This window comes from Nicotiana tabacum, chromosome 14 (assembly GCF_000715075.1).
Source record: "Nicotiana tabacum cultivar K326 chromosome 14, ASM71507v2, whole genome shotgun sequence".
Taxonomy (NCBI): Eukaryota; Viridiplantae; Streptophyta; class Magnoliopsida; order Solanales; family Solanaceae; genus Nicotiana; species Nicotiana tabacum.
This window is the reverse complement of record NC_134093.1, coordinates 83,531,733-83,551,244: the sequence shown is the minus strand read 5'-3', so window position 1 is coordinate 83,551,244 and position 19,512 is coordinate 83,531,733. Positions and strand designations below refer to the sequence as shown.

Below are 19,512 nucleotides of genomic sequence, written 5' to 3'. Positions count from 1 at the left end.
TTTTAAGAAGGGATATATACAATTTGTAAAAAAAATCTAGATACTTATTGAAAACTACAAAACCTAAAGAAAATAGGTAAATAAATTTCTATCATAGTATATATATATATATATATATATATATATATATATATATATATGAAAAATTCAATGAATTTTCTGGTGGGCCATAATGGGCTTTCACTAGTGGATCTTGCTTTTAGATCCATTCCTTTTTCTACAGGCCCATCAACAGTCCTCTTCCACCGCTCCAGCTACCCACGCTCTCTCACACAGTCACACGTTCACCATAGCTCCAGCAGCAGTAATGGGTAAAAAGTTTAATCAACTTTGTATGTGCATAAGATTTGCTCTTTTAAAGTTAATACTTATTATTAATATAAACAACTACTTTTTAATACTTACAGGTGAAGAAGAAATGGAAGGAAAAGTTATGGAAGGGGTAGCATCAATAGCACTTCTAGAAAACGGGTCAATTTCGGGTCACTTCATTCATCTTCCCCATTCTATCTGTTATGGTCTCCATGGCACTGGTATAATTACTCAATTTGTCACAAATCATATATCTACTTTTCCTCATTTGGAATGCATAGGTTGTTATTTTTTTTTTGTTCGAAATAACACTTCGACTAATCTATTGGATACTTGTTACCTCTCACGAGTTGCACATGAAATGAAATGGTTAGCTCTGTCCACTGATGAGGGTTAGGGTTTTCGCTTAAGTACATTTGGTGTCACCTATTGGTCAATAAAGTGGATGGAAAATCATGGAGTCTTAGGTTCGGACTCCACCTGAGACAAAATATACTAGGTTGATTTCTTCCGTTCTGCTTAAGCCTTGGTGGACAAAGTTACTTGGTACCTGTGCTAGTGGGAGGTAGCAGACTTGTGATGGAATAGTAAGGTGTGGGCATTGGCTCAGAAATCACCATCATAAAATAAAAAAAAGTACATTTGGGTCTTTTAAATATAGGGTTTATAAACGCTAGGTGATTTAATTTCTATCTGCCTAAGTCTTGTTGGGCAAAGTTATATGATACTTGTACTGGTAGGAGGTAGCATGGAAAATTGTCGAGATGCTAAGTCTTGCTGGGCAGAGTCACCCAGGTTGGAAGTAGAAGGTATTCGATGGAATAGTCGAGATGCCTACAAGCTGGCCCGGATATCATTGCTATGAGAAAATGAAATAGTTGTTTGGGTTTATAACACATGTCATTAACTTTGAAATCTTCTTATATCTTACTTGTGAACTTTTCTATGGACTAAAGTGGAACAGTTAAGTTAAATTGTGTTTCAACTCTCCCTTCTATTTCACCTTTTTTCTGGAACCTAATTTAGTTACTTCTACTATATCTCTAATCAATCTACTAATTGAGATACAGTAGAAGTAATTAAATTAGGTTCCAGAAGAAAGGTGAATTGAGGTCACTTCCAAACTAAGCCTTAGGTCATTCAAATCTTTTGCAACTATTCCCGCTATATGTAACGTGTGTCTAGATGAGCATGTTCTTAGTCTCTTGACAAATTCTGTATTCGTAGGATTTGTCATGGTTAACCTATTTTTATATTGGTCGTCAACCTAGTGCGACCCTCCTTTATCGTGGTTGACATAGGTTGAGATCACTTCTAGTGTATCTATGTATCAAATATGAGGTGTTCAATCGGATTTTGAACTAATTCTATTTCTCCTTGAAAGAGATGGTTTGCGAAAGGGAATGCAGCAGGGGCGAGGACTACCGCTTGGTCAAGCTCACAATAATTGACTACAATGTAAGAGCCATTAATTATGGTTCTCTTCCAATCATATTACCATTATTTCTTTGTAATTAACTTGTTAGCTTAGCGATTTTACCGGCGTGTGATCAGCAAAACTTGATCTTTCTTATTTCCTTACTTGTGGTGTATCGTAGAAAAAAAGAAAAAGGGACGTCATAGTGGAGTGCAGAGGACATGATGCTGCTAGGATACATAACGTTGACCATGCTCATGGGTAAGTAGTCTGAGATTTACTGGAAGACTGTTTTAGAAATGAACGTTCTTGCTTTAATCGTAAGGGTTTCTCTGTAGAGAAAAATATATATACCTTCTTTTGTGTGAAACCTTTTAGAGTTCTTCTAGTGTTTATTCTAGTCCGCGCTATTGGACTAGGATGGAAATGGAAGCAATTTTTTGCATTTGAGAAAACTCTACTTGAATCCATTCAATTTTTTTATCGGCAAACCTGTACACACCCTATAATGCTTTTGCTCAGTCATCTTCGGAACCTATTATTGTATGGACTAGAGTCATCTTCCGAACCTATTAGCTGCACTTTAGAACTCTAAACCTTAGTTTCTCTATCTTTTAAAAAGAATGTTATTTTTAGAAAGACAACTTTTGAGGGCCATGAAATAGACGATTCAAATGAGTACAATAGGTTCAAGGGAATATAGCCGTGAAGAAGCATATTCATGTAGCAGAAATGATCGTCAAACATATGGCTAAGGCTGGCTATATGAGTTAAAGGCTTCTCTTCATTATACTTTTCTAATTGGCTTGTATTTCCTTGTCACAAGATGGGAGGACGATGTTGTGAATATGGTTGACCAGAAGGATCAGAAGCACAAGATTCTTGTTTCTTTCGAGTGTGAGACACTGAAAGCAGGTAAAGCAGCTGAGGACCATATCAACAAGTTCATGCCCAAATTAGCCGGGATTGATGCTGTTGGTAAAGTTACCATATTCCTATTATTTTACACTGCGCAAGATTTCTCTTTCTGATCGTAATATGAACCTAAAACGGTGTTTGCCTTTCTCTAATCATTTTAGTTATGGCCCAGCAATTTTATTTCAAACTATTTTTCTTATATTTATATCAAACAACAGTTTTAGACTGCCAGGTTTTTCTCCTCGTGCCAGTTCAACATTTACTGTCCCTCTTGCACCTTCTTTTTCCTAAGAAGGGAAAACCCAAAGAAGGGAAGGAGGCTTGTCAAATCTTTACCTCAATTAAACACCAACCTGGAAATTTTACCATTATTTGCACCAATTTGTAGTATTATGTTCTGAAAGTGTGAATCCTGTTATGATCTGCAGCATGCTAAGAATGGTTGAAATATTTTTTTCGACTGCCATATCACGGATAAACAATTTGATCTTGATCTCATCAAAATCGTACTGTGCTTGACTTATTTTTCCTTCTTTCCTGCAACTCTTGGTGATCCTTGGGTATCTTTTGAGATATTTACCTGTTAATGCGTCCTTTATTTATTATTTATTTATTTTTCTTTTGCCTCCTGAATACTGGCTAAATGAAGACCTTCTGCATAAATCTCTGCGACTACCGAATTAGATATGAAGCTTTTTTGGAGTTGGTTTTGATTTAAGAATCAGCCGAACAACTCTCTGTGTTAATTTGACCAGATTACATCCAGACCCTACTTAAGCCATCTTTCCTCGACGGAAAGGTACAGATAAAAATTTAACTATGTCTGGTTGGTGTCTTATTTGCAAATCCAGTGTTAAGCTTATTTTATTGTTGCTTGGAAGTGATTTCTCTCTACCCTTCTTATCTTCTCTGCCACACTCCTAACAGTTAGAACTTGCAGTTAACGTTGGCAAGATGAGTATCGTAGGCTTAGACTTCACTGACGAAACTGGAGATGGAGATGATAACCAGCAGCATATTTGATGCGTCCAATTTCAGTAGTCCCATCTTTTTTGAGCTGCAGCTCTTCTGCTGCCTTGTGTCACTCGAGCACTTTGACTTGAAAACTATTTCAGATAGTTGAGCCGGGATGCATTTATCTTGTTAGTCATGTAGTTTCAGGCTTATTATCTTGGTGTTGTGCCACTTCTTGTAATTATAGTAACTTAAAAAGATACTATAGGTTTTGCTAATTTTCACTTTGATTAAGATGTATTGCCAAGTGTTGACAATGTTATACTGGGGGGATTCGAGCTCAGAGCTCAATTGTAAATATATGGTGCACAAAGTCAAGCTAAACTCTCGTGGTTACTATTAAGCTATGATTAGAATTTCTTTACTCTTCAAGTGTAAAACGCTTTGCTTTCATCGTTTAAAGCATTTCCAATACTAACAACTAGTGTACATTTGTATATTTTCTGTCATCTTTTACGACCTGAGACGGTTTTCTTCACTGCTCCAACAGACACTAAGAATTGATCCAGGGATGATAGGGTCCTCATGTCATCTGGAGGAAAATAGCTTGCAGCCTTTCCTAATAGCGAAGTGAAGAGAAGCGAGAGAGAAGGCCGAGTGACATAACGCTCGCCCAAGAGATCATCAAGAAATGCAAATGCTGCTAACAAATCCGACCTGCTTGCATTTATGGGAGCTGAAAAATGAGCAGGGATAATTCTCGTGAATCTCCAGTCTCGAACTATGCTGTCAATCCAATCTCTAACCTGAAGTTTTAAGGAGTACACCAGATTATCAGAAGAATAGAGGAAAGCAGACAATCAAAAGTACACACTCCTACACTTTTTTCTAGCAGGAAAAGGGTCTTAGTTGCTTCTCCTCTGATGATGAATGGACCAAACTGTTGTAGGCCACTCTAATCTAAAGATATGTGGTAGCTGTTGAGAAATCATATAATATAAGTAAATAAAGCGTGCTCGCTCTTACAGTTTAAGTTTTTAGATGATATGGTAATACACTTCAACATGGTAGCAGAGGAGTTCCTAAGTTCCAATCTCACGACTATCGAAAAAGCAAAAAAATATATATTAGTAAGGTTTTTGAGACGTAATATAATTTTAAGTAAATAAAATTTTGCTCTCTCGAAACACAGTTGCATTGATTTCAATTAGAAAAATGCTGAGTGTTAGGCTACACCAGAGATTAGCTTATTGATTACACAATAAGAAGATATATACTGTATTACTCACGTAAATGAAGAGAGTACTAGGTGACTTGCCTTTTCAGGAACTTTGCTGAAAACCAATGTTTTAACAATTGGTGAAACAATTAGCTTTTGTGACATCTGGGCAAAGCTAGCAGTTGGCTCCAGAAGATTTGATGGACCTAGAAACAAAATCTGAAGAACCATCCTCTCCCATCCTGAAAAAATGCAGAAAGTACAGATAAAGCAAATTACCGAGCAATTTCTTGGATCATTGTTTATGCTGAGAACTTCCATATTGAAAATATTATTAAGTATATGAAAGTGTAGCCTCTAATATCTGAGCAGGCAGCTTAATATGCTTTTAGATGAGATTTTCACACAATTCAGGCGTTCATCAACTTCTTCGTTATCAGTAGAGGACTAACCTTTTTGTCGATTGATTTTGTTGTCAACAACAGGTTCATCAGAGACTTCTTTTCCTTTACTAAGTAGTTTAACAGCCAAACCATTCTCTGCAGATGCTAACAAGGATTCTTTGCTAATACATTCAGGTGGAGTCTTCGGGACAAATATCACAGCATCTGTCACCAGCAGCGTCCTTGACCGTTTATGATAGAAAGCCACCTCAACATATGGTCCAATTCCTAAAACCCGATAGGCAAAAGTTTATTAGATTTGAAGTACAAGGTACAGCTGCATAATTCGAAATTATGAGAGTGCTGAGTCTATTACCAACTTCTGGAGAGCTCAAAACCTTCTGCTCAATATCATCAGCCCATGGTGTCGACATATCCTCATCTTTTAGTGTTTTTGCGCGGAAAATCCCAAAAAACTCAAGAGGCAAGTTTAAAGGCCAACTCCATTGCCTTGGTGCTACCCATACCTCAGCCTTCGGGAACTTTCTGGAAAAGGGGCCAACAAATATTTTGTGTTCATATGCAAATGTAGGAAGGACGATATATTTCACTGGATAACCTAACTCTTTCACGAGCTGCAAAAGGAAAACACACTTGTAAACATCAACATTTTTTGGATTTAAGTTATATACACTGATCATCTCATTTTAATTGGCTACAACAGGTGATTACTCTATTTGTCTGGTAATATAAAAATCTATGCACTGTTAGTGCCCAAATCTTAAATTCTTTTAAGAGTAAAGCATGTGTATAGTCGGATCAAAACCACCAGTAAACAAAACCTCCTATCAACTTCGTCAAACAAAAATAAAAAAAGAAAGAACCCCTATAATTTCTAGTCATTTCAATCCTTGAAATACTAAGAAAATATCATCCAAAATCCAATCTATTGAAAAACAAGGATAGCTGACAATGATGGCTTTAGAGTTACCTGAATACACTCTTTGGTTGGAGCAATAGGAGCATGAACCCACAATTCACCAGATTTAAGTTTGATGACAGTCATTCTGATGTTTGTTGAAACACTGCTGAATCCCAATGCTTGCTCTTGCTCAAATAACCATATTCTGTCTTTGACAACCTGAGATACTAATGATGAAGAAGTGTTAGTAGCACAATACGGAAGTACTCTCTCTGAATATACATACAGCTTTTCTGAAGATTACAATGCCGAGCTATTTCTATCAATCGCCTAATATAACAATTCAAAAGACAGGTAAATTAAGACTGTTCTAGTTAGTCCAAATCCGGAGTCCTAAATGCAGTATATTTCATTATGATAATACACCCGCCAGTAATTTTATTAGCGAAACTTGTTATTTCTCCCAGATATCCGTTTTAGTTAAACATGAAAGTTGTTTCTCCAAAAGATTTTGAGTTTTGCTTAACTGTTAAGCCTTTACAGAGGCAAAAGAACTAGCAGACATGAGTATATTTCCTCAAGTCACTTCATTCCATCACCCTGTGTTGCTCGGATCCTCCACAATTTCGGCTGCACCATGTCAGATCCTGCAAATGCACTATTTTTGGAGGATCCAGCACAGGTATGGCTTGGAGTATCTGAGCTAATAGCCATCACAGAACCTCAGGTCGAAGATTGTTTTTCAGTATCTAGGTTTTGTAATGTCTTCTTATATATGTTTGTCATATTATGCCGTGTTCCAAGAACAGCATAATTCCTAAGTAAGTGTTGGCGGTAAAGTCTAGTAGTTACTCTTAATAGTAGACATCCTATAATGTGGTGAATTGATCTGAAATATAACAAAAAGAATGATGTAGAGCCACGAAATACTACTACATAGTTAGATAGCAGAGAGACGTACTGAGTCCATGTCTCACCGCCATTCAATATCAAAATGAATTTTCACATATTTGATCGAGGAGAAAGGGTCAACCCCAAAAATGAAGGGACGTATTGCAGACCTACAATTAAATAAATGTGTCCCTCCCCTACCAGCTTAACCTTCCTTTTAGATGAAGTGATCACATGATATAACATTCACTTTTAGATTCATTTTCCTTAAAGCTATAGCTCATAGTTTAAGTTAATCTTTCTCTCTTAAAGATCTCTAAAATTAAACCAGGACACTTCAGTTATGATAAATGGACCTTGGGCCTAACTCAATCTCAAAAGCTAGCTCATGAGAGGTTAAGATTGCCCAAGGCCATATAAAGAGACAAATGGTCTCCAACACCTACCGACGTGGGACTCAACACCCCCTGACGCCTAGGCCTACATACTGGAGTGTGAACAACATAAATGAGGCCCAACATCAGTAAAAATAAATTGGGATGGATGTGGTTCTGATACCATGATAAATGGATATTGGGTCTGACTCAACCCAAAAGCTAAGATTGATCAAGGCCATATAAGGAGACAAATGGCCTCCCACACCTACCGATGTGGGACTCAACAAATTCAAAAGAATCCAAAGAGAAGTAAATCGAGTTGTATGAAAAAAGACAATCAGAACTAGAGTTTAACTGCTATAAAGAAATTTTACACCATAAAAAATAATTATAGGTAACTAACTGCCTATAAAAAGTGAGATTAGTGACCAGCAAAATAAGGCGGACAGCAGGTTAAAATACTCAATCCATTAAATTATCATTAAAATAATGAAATATGATTAATCAGGTGATTCCATTTTGGCACATAAACACTAAACAGCAAGCATAATTGCAAGAAAAAACTAATGGTTACCTCAGTTCTAATGGTGCGTCTATTTAGGAAAGGACCAAGAGGGAAAGGAAATCCAGTAAAATTGAGGTAAAATCTCCCCCCACTAACATCATTGCTCTCTTCAGAAATTTTACCAGCACCAGTAGCAGATACTACCAAACAAACATCATTTCTAGCTTTACTTCTTCTGCTTTTTAACTGGAAATTAAGACTCTTTATTGGAACCCCACTACTGAAATTGGATCCAAATTCCCTAGAAGATGACGCGCAGTGGAAAAATGTAGATTTTGTTGATGCCACAGCCATAGATGATGCTACCATTTTTTCTCAAATTTAACTTAGCAATAGAGTAAAAAGAGCTAATAGAGGTCCTATTATTATTATTATTATTATGTATATAGACTTGATGGTCACATTTTTGACACGTGGACGATACATGTTAGATTGTCCTACTTGGAATTTTAAATAATTTTCTGTGGACGATAATAAAATACAAATAGCCGGGAAATTTAACGAACTTTCAAGAAATCTAACCTCCTACCTTGAATTTTAACCGGATAATGGACATATCTATATTATCTATATTATTATAAAAATATGAATACAATATTGGTTTATAAAAATAATCTTATAATATTAGACATAATAACTTATAGTAAAAGGATATAATCGAAATTTTAGATATTAGTCTTGTAATTTTATTAGTTTTAAGACATAATACTACACGTTAAGAATCCTTCATAATTACCTTTAGGAATTCTATTAGACTAATTACTTTCGGGCATATACATATAATACTACAAGTTAGCAATCATAGTAGTGTTAGCAGTGACGGAGCCAGAATTTTTATTAAAGGGTGTCAAAATATATAAAAGTAAACATACCAGAAAATTAAGGGGAGTCAACACATAGTATATATACATATAATTTTTTTTTACCTAAGTACATAGTCTATTTTCCCGCGAAGGCCCCTTCCTATAAGGTGGCTCCGCCACTGAGCGTTAGAATTCAATCTCATTATCTCGAAATTACCTATGTCGATAGTATAAACATGTCAAAAAAGGACGTGTTTAATTAAAGCAAAAAAATAGTGAATATGTATTAATGATTTGATGGATAGTTAGGATTTTTAGAAGAAAAGACATGCGTTAATAAATAACTCAATATATTACCATTCTATAATATTGCATACCAAGAAAAAATAAAAGTAATGTTAAACGGACTGCATAAAGCATTGAAATTGAGCCAAAAATTCCTATGATAATATATTATTATATTATATTGAAACTGCTTTCCTACTCAAATAATATCTTTTATTATTAGTTTTTCGTGTAATATAGAAAAATATACCCAATTACTAAAGAACAACTAAGAAAATTTTTAAGAATATAAATGTGAGAAAGAAAAAGAAAAAGGTTGGTACGAGTCAATATCACTAATAATTTTGCAAAAACATAAAGATCTAAAAGTCGAATGTCATATCGATATTTTTACTCTTTGAAAATAAAATGTATGATGGATAAAACTATAATTACGGTTAAATATTCAAACATGAGATGAACTAATGTTAAGAATCTGAATCAACAGAAAATAAATTATTTTTTTTATGTTAAAACGAAATAATCAAATCTTTCAATTAATTATTTAGAAAAAGAATCCAATTAAATTATTTTTTAAATTCATCATATGAGTAATATTAATTTTCAAGTTAAAAATATATTATGGTACATAACTTTATTCCATAAAAAGAGTGTTGGAGATTAAAAAAAAATAGATCATAAAGTAAAAAAGATTAGTATAATATTAAGAAGGCCATACAAGTGTTTGAAGAAGAACAATCAAAGCTAAATTCTGAATAAGAATAAGCTTTCAAGACTATATTATAAAAAGTCGACTATGGTATAACGAGATTATCCTTTGTAAATGCCTCCGGCGGAAGAAATAATATTCTTATGTCATACATTACTTACAAATTATTAGATCTAGAGGCATGATATTGTTAGCAAAGTGGTGTACCAACAACGATTTTATTATGAGGCCGTACAACTCACTTTAGATTTGATATACCTCTTCAAATAATTTAAATAACCATAAAAAATATATCATAACAATAGTGCTCTATTTATAAGGAAAGCAAAAGTGATAATATGGGATGAAGCGCTTTTGGTTAAGCGTCAAAGGATAGGAACAATCGCCCAGAGTTTTAGAGATATATTGGATATTAATGAACCGTTTAGTGAAAAATTAATAGTTTGGGAGGTGATTTTTGTCAAGTATGATCAATAGTTCCAAAATTGACGAAAACAGAAATTATAAAAGCTAACTTGCCAAAATTACTTATGGCCTCAATTGAAAAATATTCAAATGACAAGAAATATAAAAGTAAGAATAGATCCAACATTCAGTGACTTCTTGCTTCGTGTCAGAAACGAAAAAGATCATCCAATAAAAGATGATTTGGTTCTTCTATAACACTTTATTATCAATTCCAATGGAAATAGTAGTGCATTTAATAAGGAAAATATTTTATCATTAGATTAAAATATAATTTGTGCAAATTACATGATAGAAATTAAAGAGCAATCTTAGCTAGCAGAAATGAATATGTTGATCAACTAAATAAAATGTTGATTACTAAGTTTTATGGCAAAAATAAAATATTTTTCAGCTTTGACTCAGTAGAAGATGACACCAACAATTACAACCAAGAAGAATACTTAAATACTTTAATACCAAATGGTCTTCCACCGTACATGTTTGTTGTCAAGTTCATTATTTCTTATGTATGTTAGTGTCACCATATATATAATAGACTAAGTTAAAATTGATCTTGCATTGGATATAGGTTGATTTTGAAGAAAAATATACATGTCATGCTACTGAAAACTTAGATCCGTTGAATAGCTTATGTAATAGTACACATATGATATATAGAAGTTTTGACAATAACGTCATACGTGCAGAACTTATGATACTGGTCAATATGCTTCTAAGTATGTATTTATCCCCAAATTCAACTTTCATCTTCCGAAATAAAAGAATATCCTTTTAAATTTGTGTGAAAATAATTTTATGTTTATGTTTTGTAGTTATAATAGATAAAGCACAAGGAGAAACATCCTAAATATTGGACTATATTTACAACAATATGTTTTCTTACACGAATAACTGTATCTTGCACTTTCAAGAGAGATATCAAAATCGACAACAAGAGTTCTGGTTATGGCAGAACAACCAAAGCACTAGAAAGAAACATATACAAAAAAAACATCGTCTATAAAGAAGTGTTCGGTAAGATACCATCACTTTAGATACCTTTAATGTCACGCCCCAAAATCAAGGAGCGCGACCGGCGCTCAACCGAGTACACCCAGTCGAGCAAGCCTAGTTTGCATTAACCTCTCATCATTACTCACGCATAATTTACCATAACATAATAAGATCTCAACTTTCATATTAAATACATTTGGCTGAATGGCCCATATTTTCTTTCTCGTGGTGGTTACACAACTCTATAAATAGCTGTTAATACTGTATACATAAATACATGCCAACACTCAAATCTTTAATTACATGACCCACAGAATACATGGAGCTTCTATGACAATAGATACCTATATACATAAAATGAACTAGACCCAAACACCCACTAGAACTGTAGCAGGCTCACCATAAGCTGAGTAGTAAAGAAGATCCCTATCAAAGGTCCATATCATCCTGTAGAAGTATACCTGCATCCATTAAAAGATGCAGCACCCCCAACAAAAGGGACGTGAGTACGTGTGGAATAGTACTCGTATGTAAGGCAGTCAAAACAACATATGAAAATACGGTAACTCAAATAAGAGGCAAATAAAGTACATCAAGAAACTACGAAACATCCAATAAAATCACATTTCAAGTCTTATTATACTTGCATCATTCTAACCTTCTTTAGGATCAACTGCGCCATATGAACAATACGTGGAATACATAATATAATGTAATTGTATCAACATGTACAAACAATGCCAACAAAAGTGGCACCTTCCTCCCTTATTTTACATATACACATTTCGTAGACCATCCTAAGTATTCACATATCATATTATACACCTATGCGTCTCATAAATCGTTCACAACGTTCACTTACACTATACAAATACACCTATTCAAGGGCTTGAAAATACAACATGAATATGATGAATTATGGTAACAATAAATGGGCTTAGATAGCCGTTAACGTCAAACAAATTTATTAAGAGATTCCATTCAAATTTATCGATATTAAGTCGGGGATCCTTTATAACCACCCTCACACAAAGCGGCCCTGCCGCCTCACCCCAACATATGCGGGTGGAGGTGTATCACGATACCACAATCTCTACACAAAGCGACCCTGCCGCCTCAACCCAATATACGCGGGTGGAGGTGTATCACCATACCATAATCCCAACACAAAGCGGCCCTGCCGCCTCACCCCCAATATATGCGGATGGAGGTGTATCACAATACCACAATCCCAACACAAAGCGGTCCTGCCGCCTCATCCCAATATATGCGGATGGAGGTGTATCATAATACCACAATCCCAATACAAAGCGGCCTTGCCGCCTCACCCCAATATATGCGGATGGAGGTGTATCACAATACTATAATCCCCACACAAAGCGGTCATGCCGCCTCACCCCAATATACGCGGGTGGAGATGTATTCCACAATACCACAATCCCTACACAAAGCGGTCCTACCGCCTCACCCCAATATATGCGGGTGGAGGTGTATCACAATACCACAATCCCTACATAAAGCGGTCATGCCACCTCACCCCAATATATGCGGGTGGAGGTGTATTCCACAATACCAAAACTCTATAGTAAGCGGCCTTGCCGCCTCACCCCAATGTATGCGGGTGGAGGTATATTCCACAATACCAAAACTCTACACAAAATGGCCTTGCCGCTTCACCCTAATGTATGCGGGTGGAGGTGTAATCCCAATCACAATACCATATATAAACTTAAAGCAACATAGTTTGTCATTACATTTAAGGTCGTCATTCCTCATATCATTGGAATACTTCATGTTTATGCTCATCATGGAGAAACACAACTCATTACATTAGCACATGCATGGTAAATCAATAAGTCGATTTCAATGGCACATGGGCCCAATTCTTTTTCTTAAGGTTCATCATCATTTAACAAAGGACATCTCCCTTCCATCTCTTTATTCATTCCCTTGACCTCTTGAGGTCATTATGTAGGTTAATGACTCTTGGGGACTTAACAATCGAAGTCATTTACATACATTATTTCAGAAGCATTCAACTATAGTTGAAACCATTGGGACATACAACACTTCATAATTCTCATTTAGGCAACGACCGCATTTCATGTTCATACTATCACTTACTTGTACTTGCCATGGGTGATCATAGAACATTAAGAGCATTTAGAACATTTAGGAACATCATAGTCTTTACTCGCAAGAACGCAGTGGCTTATAACACATTGGAAACCAAAGTACAAATACGTACATCTCATAACCTTTCACATCATATATCACTTAATCCGTACTTTCAACCACTTACAATATTATTGTTTCATTGGCTCTATTGGCCATACATATGATTCTTCTTTAATGGAACAATGGCCGTATTTCATATTTCACACTTTCATATCTTTCCTTTCATGGATCATCATCATAAATATCACCATATATAATATTCTGGAAATCACAACTTTAGGTTCATTAGTAATGAAGACTTTAAGCACAATGGATTTCTTTCCAAGAAATGGAGTAAAATGATTGGCAGTCGAAGCACAAGTTAAAATCATAAACAAGTAACACATAATTTATTCTTGAAATACTTTTTCTCAAAAAGGACAATACACAATTTTCACTCACGGATATAGAAGAATGCAAAGCACATTGAAATACTCACTAAACATAGCATTAGCTTAAACAGCCACATATGGGCATCACTTGAGTTCATAAGCTTTTAGGCAATTCTATTTTCAAAGTCAATTTTAGAATAGTTGAATCAAAGCTTATTTCATAATCTTTCTCACATTATCTCATTTCATTGGCACCATTGGCCATAAGTATAACTTTCACTCTTGCCACATTGGCCACACTTTATATCCCCAATTCACTTATTTCACTTCCAACCATCTTTATAGGTTATCAACAATAAGACATTTTCAATCAAGACTTTAGGTACACATATGAGCAATTAAGAGTCTTAAGCATATTGAGTTTTCTCACACAATTTGACATCATAACCTTAATTTGAAATACCACTCAAAGACATAGCATTTTAATACACATATCATTTTTGAATACATTCCCAAAAGATAACATAATGTGATAGGAACATTCAGAACACGTTTTGAATACATTATTCTCGACACTTTGCTTATTCAGGACATTCGAATTTATTGGGAACAACCCGGAACATAGAATAAGGAACTTGAGACATCCATACTTGAAGCTTACGAGAACATCATTGAATTCAATTCTAAGAAGGAAGTTTAGCCAACATACCTCGCTTTGAGCTTTCCTTAAATTACTACAATATTCCGGAAATTCTAGCAATTCCAATCTATTTTGATACATAACAAAATTGAACCATAATTAGGAAGATATTCATGGTCTCAGCTCATTTGAGAATTTTATCAAACACTAGGTGTGCAAATTTAACTACAAGATTCTTCTACAAGATTTTCTTCACTCCACAACCCAATATTTACTTATTTGAGCTCAACAATCTTTTCACAAACCTTATTGGTACATACATGTATAAATAATACTCTCATACCCAAGAATCATACTCCTAATCAACCATCTTCTACCCAAAATCGAAATTGAAAACTATGGTATGGAACCTTACCTCTTAGATGAAGAACTTGTGAGATTTCCTTGTTGGATTTCAAAGGTTGGACAAGATCTTGATGAACAAAATACTTCATCTACTTTCTCTCTCTAGAACACTCTCACTTCTCTCTAAAAAACCTCAGATAATTGCCCCAAAATAAGCCCCAAAGCCTATTTATCAAAATGGGGTCAGGTTATGGAAATAGAAAAATTAACCCTCCAAAATTAGGTCTGCGGTCGCATAATGGATCGCAGAATGGCTATGCGGGTCGCAAAATGCACCGCAAAATCGGTGCCAAAATTGGGCTGTACTGGTCCATTTTGCGACCAGTTTACAGTCGCAGAAGCACTTTCACGATCGCATAATTATTCTGCGATCTCATAATTGGTCGCAGAATCTCATTTTTCCAGCCTTTGGTAATTTGGTCCTATCTATCTATCAATTATATTGTTATAAAAGCATGAATAAAATGTTAAATTATAAAAATAATCTTTTAATATTAAGCATAATAACTCACAATAAAAGGACATAATCAAAATTCTAGATATTAGCCTTATAATCCTATTAGTTTTAGGACATAATACTGCACGTTAGGAATCCTATTAGTATAATTATTTTCGGGCATTAGATATATAATACTACATGTTAGCATGTAAATCTAATATATTTGGGAACATGTTAGATTTTCTATTAGTATAATTATTTTCGGGATATGGACATATTTTTAGCCATGTAATCCTATTACTTTTAGGATATACTTCTTAAAAAAATTCTTATTACTAATTTAATTTGAAAACGTATTATATTGTCCAAATTCATTTAGAAACAAGAGAGCCTATATTATTATAAAAGCACGAATATAATATTGATAGACCAAAATAGTCCTAAAATATTAAAACAAAAGAATTCATAGGGAAAGGTGTCACGACCCAAAATCCACTAAAGGTCGTGATGGCGCCTAACATCGCCGTTAGGCAAACCAACGGTGATTGATCAACTTAATTATCCATTTTTGTATTTTAAAATCATAATTTTTCCTTAATTAAATCGTATGAAATAGAATTTACACAACTACAATAACGAACAGCCCGTAGGAACCCCCAAAATCAGGTGTCACAAGTGCATGAGTATTTTTCTAAGGAGTACAATAATAATACAACATCTGTCCCGAATGTAATAAGACAAAATAAAATAAATAGTACAATAGAGACTCGGTGGACTGCGATGCGTAGCCTAGAATGCAGCTCACGTTAGGTCTCCTCAACAGGTGCGCCTATGCGCCAAGGTGATCATCAATGAACCTGTCAGATCTTGCACATTTTGTGCAGAAGTTCAGCACGAGTACGTAAATCAACGCGTACCCAGTAAGTATCTAGCCTAACCCCAGAGAAGCAGTGACGAGGGGTCGACATCGACACTTACTAGAGGTCCAAGTAAATAATATAATAATTCATGACAGATATGAAGTGCACAACAATTGTGGAGTAAATCTGTAATCTCATGATTTCATAATTATTTCTTTAAAGCATAAATTTTTTGATCTTGTATTCTACCTTAATATCTCAGAAAATGCCAAATGTTAATACCAAATATATAAGAAATACCATAAATTGCCGGGTATCTGTGGAAAGATTAGCTCGTGAATATTCGGACTACAAGCGATATAACTCACGATTCTGCCGAAGTCGTTCGGCCTGATCTAGAATAATGTGTACACTGCCAAGGGTCGTGCGGCACGAACCATAGATGCATCTATATACTGCTGAAGGGTTCGGTCTGCTCCACAAGAAATGGAAGAAAGTTACCGAATTACGAGACATGTGTTTACAATATAACACATGAGCACAAAATGAATATAATCTTTACCATTTCTCAAATAACTCGCCCACAGCTCAAAGTGTTAAGGCTTGGCATAGTGTACATATATTTATTTCTAAATCAATTTCAATTATAACTTCAATTAATTAAGCCAGCAGAATGAGTCCAAATAATTCAAATATTACATGATAAGATCCTAAGTCTACCCTAACATAAACATGCTATAGCTATGTACGGACTCTCGTCACCTCGTGCGTACGCAGCACCCACAACTAGTTGCACATAATAATAAATATCACCTAGGGGGTAGTTTCCCCCTCACAAGGTTAGATAGGAGACTTACCTCGCTCCGAAGTTCTATAACCGGCTCCAAAGCCTCTCTAACACCTCAAACCAATGCCCGTCGATCCAAAACTATTCAAACAATGTGCAAACCAATCAAAATATACTCTATTACCCATAATTAGTCAATTTAAACATTCCCCAACTCTGCTCAAAAAGTCGATAAAGTTAACCCTTGGGCCCATGTGCCCTGATTCCGAAAATTTTCGAAGATAAATTTCACCCATAACACCATGAACTCAAATATATAACTTATTCCAATTGCCATGTCCGATTTTGTGGTCAAAATCCAAAAATACCAATTTCTAGGTTTTCTACCAAAATCTCAATTTCTATAATTTCTCATGCTTAAATCCACATATAAATCATGTATTTAACTCACAATATGCGGTAATTACTTACCTTGACATACATGATGAAAATTTCTTCTTAAAGCTCTCCAACAATCGCCCAAACCAAGTGAGAAAATGAGGGAAATAAGCAAAACCACGATTTTAAAACAATCTGCACAGTCGACTTTTCGCACCTGCGGAAAATCCATCGCAGGTGCGGTTCCCTCCAAGCCAGGAAAAATCCGATTCTGAGGACCACTTTTCGCTTCTGCGCGACCGCTTCTGCGGTCCACCACACGCTCCTGTGCTCCCGCACGTGCGGAGATCTTCCGCTTCTGTGACCCCAGTTGCCCATCTCATTTTTCGCTTCTGCGGAGCACCCTTCGCATCTGCGGGATCGTAGATGCGGAAGTACCCTCGCATCTGCGGCCATCCCAGCTTAGTCCAAATGTCGCTTTAGCGGCCACTGGGCCTCTTCTGCGGGCTCGCACCTGCGGCCCTCAACACGCAGGTGTGATTGCACCAACAATTGGCCAACACCAGCATTCCTCAACTTCAAAATTTTGATCCGATTTTAATTCGAAACTCACCCGAGGCCCCCGAAACCTTAACCAAACATACCCACGCGTCCCAAAACACATTACGAACTTAGTCGAGGCCTCAAATCATGCCAAACGACATCGAAACTACAGATCGACGATCGAAATCCTTCTTTAAGCTTTCAAATTTTCAAATATCGATGAATGGGTCCGAACCATACCAAAACATTTCGGAAGGATACCAAACTTTGCATACAAGTCATGAATCACAATACGAACCCATTCCAAGGCTCGAAATCCCAAATGGACATCGATAACATCAAAGCCTACTTCAAACCAAACTTAGAAAATTCTTAAGCCTTCAATATGCCAACCTTCCATGATACGATACTTAACCCGAACATACGCCCAAGTCCGAAATCATCATATGAACCTATTATAACCTTCAAATCCAGATTCAGAGGTCGTTTACTCGAAAAGTCAAACCATAGCCAATTCTTCCAACTTAAAGCTTTCGAAATTAGAATTTTCTTTCCAAATCAACTCCGAACTTCCCGAAGTTCAATTACGACCACACGTACAAGTCATAACACCTGAAGTGAAGCTACTCAAGGCCTTAGACCGCTGAACAACACGCTAGAGCTCAAAACGACCGGTCGGGTCGTTACAAAAGGACATAGCTGTAATAACTTATTTTTTTAGACTACAATAACTTTTATGTTAATTTTTTAAATATTTAAGATCTTAAAATTAATACAATCTTGTCTATTGAATTCTTATTAAAAATATTTAGGAAGGTTTAATACCCTAAAAAGCTCTTAAACTATCATATTTTTGTCAGTTTTCTACTTAAACTATTCGGTGTCCCCCAAACCCCCTGAACTATATTGTCCTTCATATTAAAACCCTTCATTGTTGACATGGCATAACGTGTGTAAACACTCCCTTGAGAGCGCGTGGCAACTAAAAAAAGCCAACAAAATGGCTCATATGACAGAAAATAATGGCTAATTAGCCTAACCCTCTTTCACATTTGTTTTTTTAATAAATATTCTCCTTATTTCAGTTATATCCACCTTTCTTTCTGTCACGACCCCATTTCACCCTCCGTAGGATGTCGTGATGGCACCTAGTCTCTAATACTAGGTAAGCCTAATAGATTTGCGGAAATAAATAATATAAAACAGAAGCCCAATTCTCAACACATGAAATAATTATAAAACTACCATTCAATAATTACAACTACCAAAACCCGGTGGAAAAAAGTTACAAGCTTCTAAGCGCAAATACTAGGTGTCTCTCTACATCAGAGTCTAAAGAAAATAAGGAAAAACAATATAGTAAGGATAGAGGGGGACTCCGAGGTCTGCAGACACTGGCAGATGCACCTTAAAGTTTTCACGTGCGGTCCAACTCACTGGTATCTGGTCTGGTGGGATGAACCTAGATCTGCACAAAAAGATGTGCAGAAGTGTAGTATGAGTACACCACAACGGTACCCAGTAAGTGCCAAGCCTAACCTCGGTAGAGTAGTGACGAGGTCAGGTCAGGGCCCTACGGGTTTAAAAGAAAAATAAGCCCGAAGATCTAATAATATTTTGAAATAACTTAGAATTTAAACAACAAGAAGTTTCAGAAAATATCAGCACAGTAAATAGAAGTAAACAACAGGGGCA

The 19,512-nt window shown here is 35.7% G+C and overlaps 2 protein-coding genes across 3 annotated transcripts; one reads left to right on the top strand and one right to left on the bottom strand.

Moving 5' to 3' along the window:
• The first annotated feature begins 174 nt into the window (after window positions 1–174).
• Window positions 175–4,076, top strand: LOC107785219 (uncharacterized). 2 transcript variants are annotated; one of them, XM_016606468.2, is made up of 6 exons: window positions 175–311; window positions 408–533; window positions 1,697–1,770; window positions 1,911–1,990; window positions 2,556–2,707; window positions 3,588–4,076. In XM_016606468.2, the coding sequence occupies exons 1-6, from the start codon at window positions 308–310 to the stop codon at window positions 3,668–3,670; spliced, it is 519 nt and encodes a 172-aa protein (XP_016461954.1). In that variant the 5' UTR covers window positions 175–307; the 3' UTR covers window positions 3,671–4,076. The 2 variants fall into 2 exon arrangements, with proteins under 2 accessions (XP_016461954.1, XP_016461953.1); XM_016606467.2 differs by having other exon boundaries at window positions 241–332.
• On the bottom strand, window positions 3,979–8,311 carry LOC107785218 (uncharacterized). The gene is made up of 6 exons (XM_016606465.2): window positions 7,968–8,311; window positions 6,195–6,344; window positions 5,580–5,838; window positions 5,273–5,491; window positions 4,920–5,062; window positions 3,979–4,407 (listed from the first exon to the last, which is right to left on the bottom strand). The coding sequence occupies exons 1-6, from the start codon at window positions 8,265–8,267 to the stop codon at window positions 4,108–4,110; spliced, it is 1,371 nt and encodes a 456-aa protein (XP_016461951.1). The 5' UTR covers window positions 8,268–8,311; the 3' UTR covers window positions 3,979–4,107.
• Window positions 8,312–19,512: the final 11,201 nt, after the last annotated feature.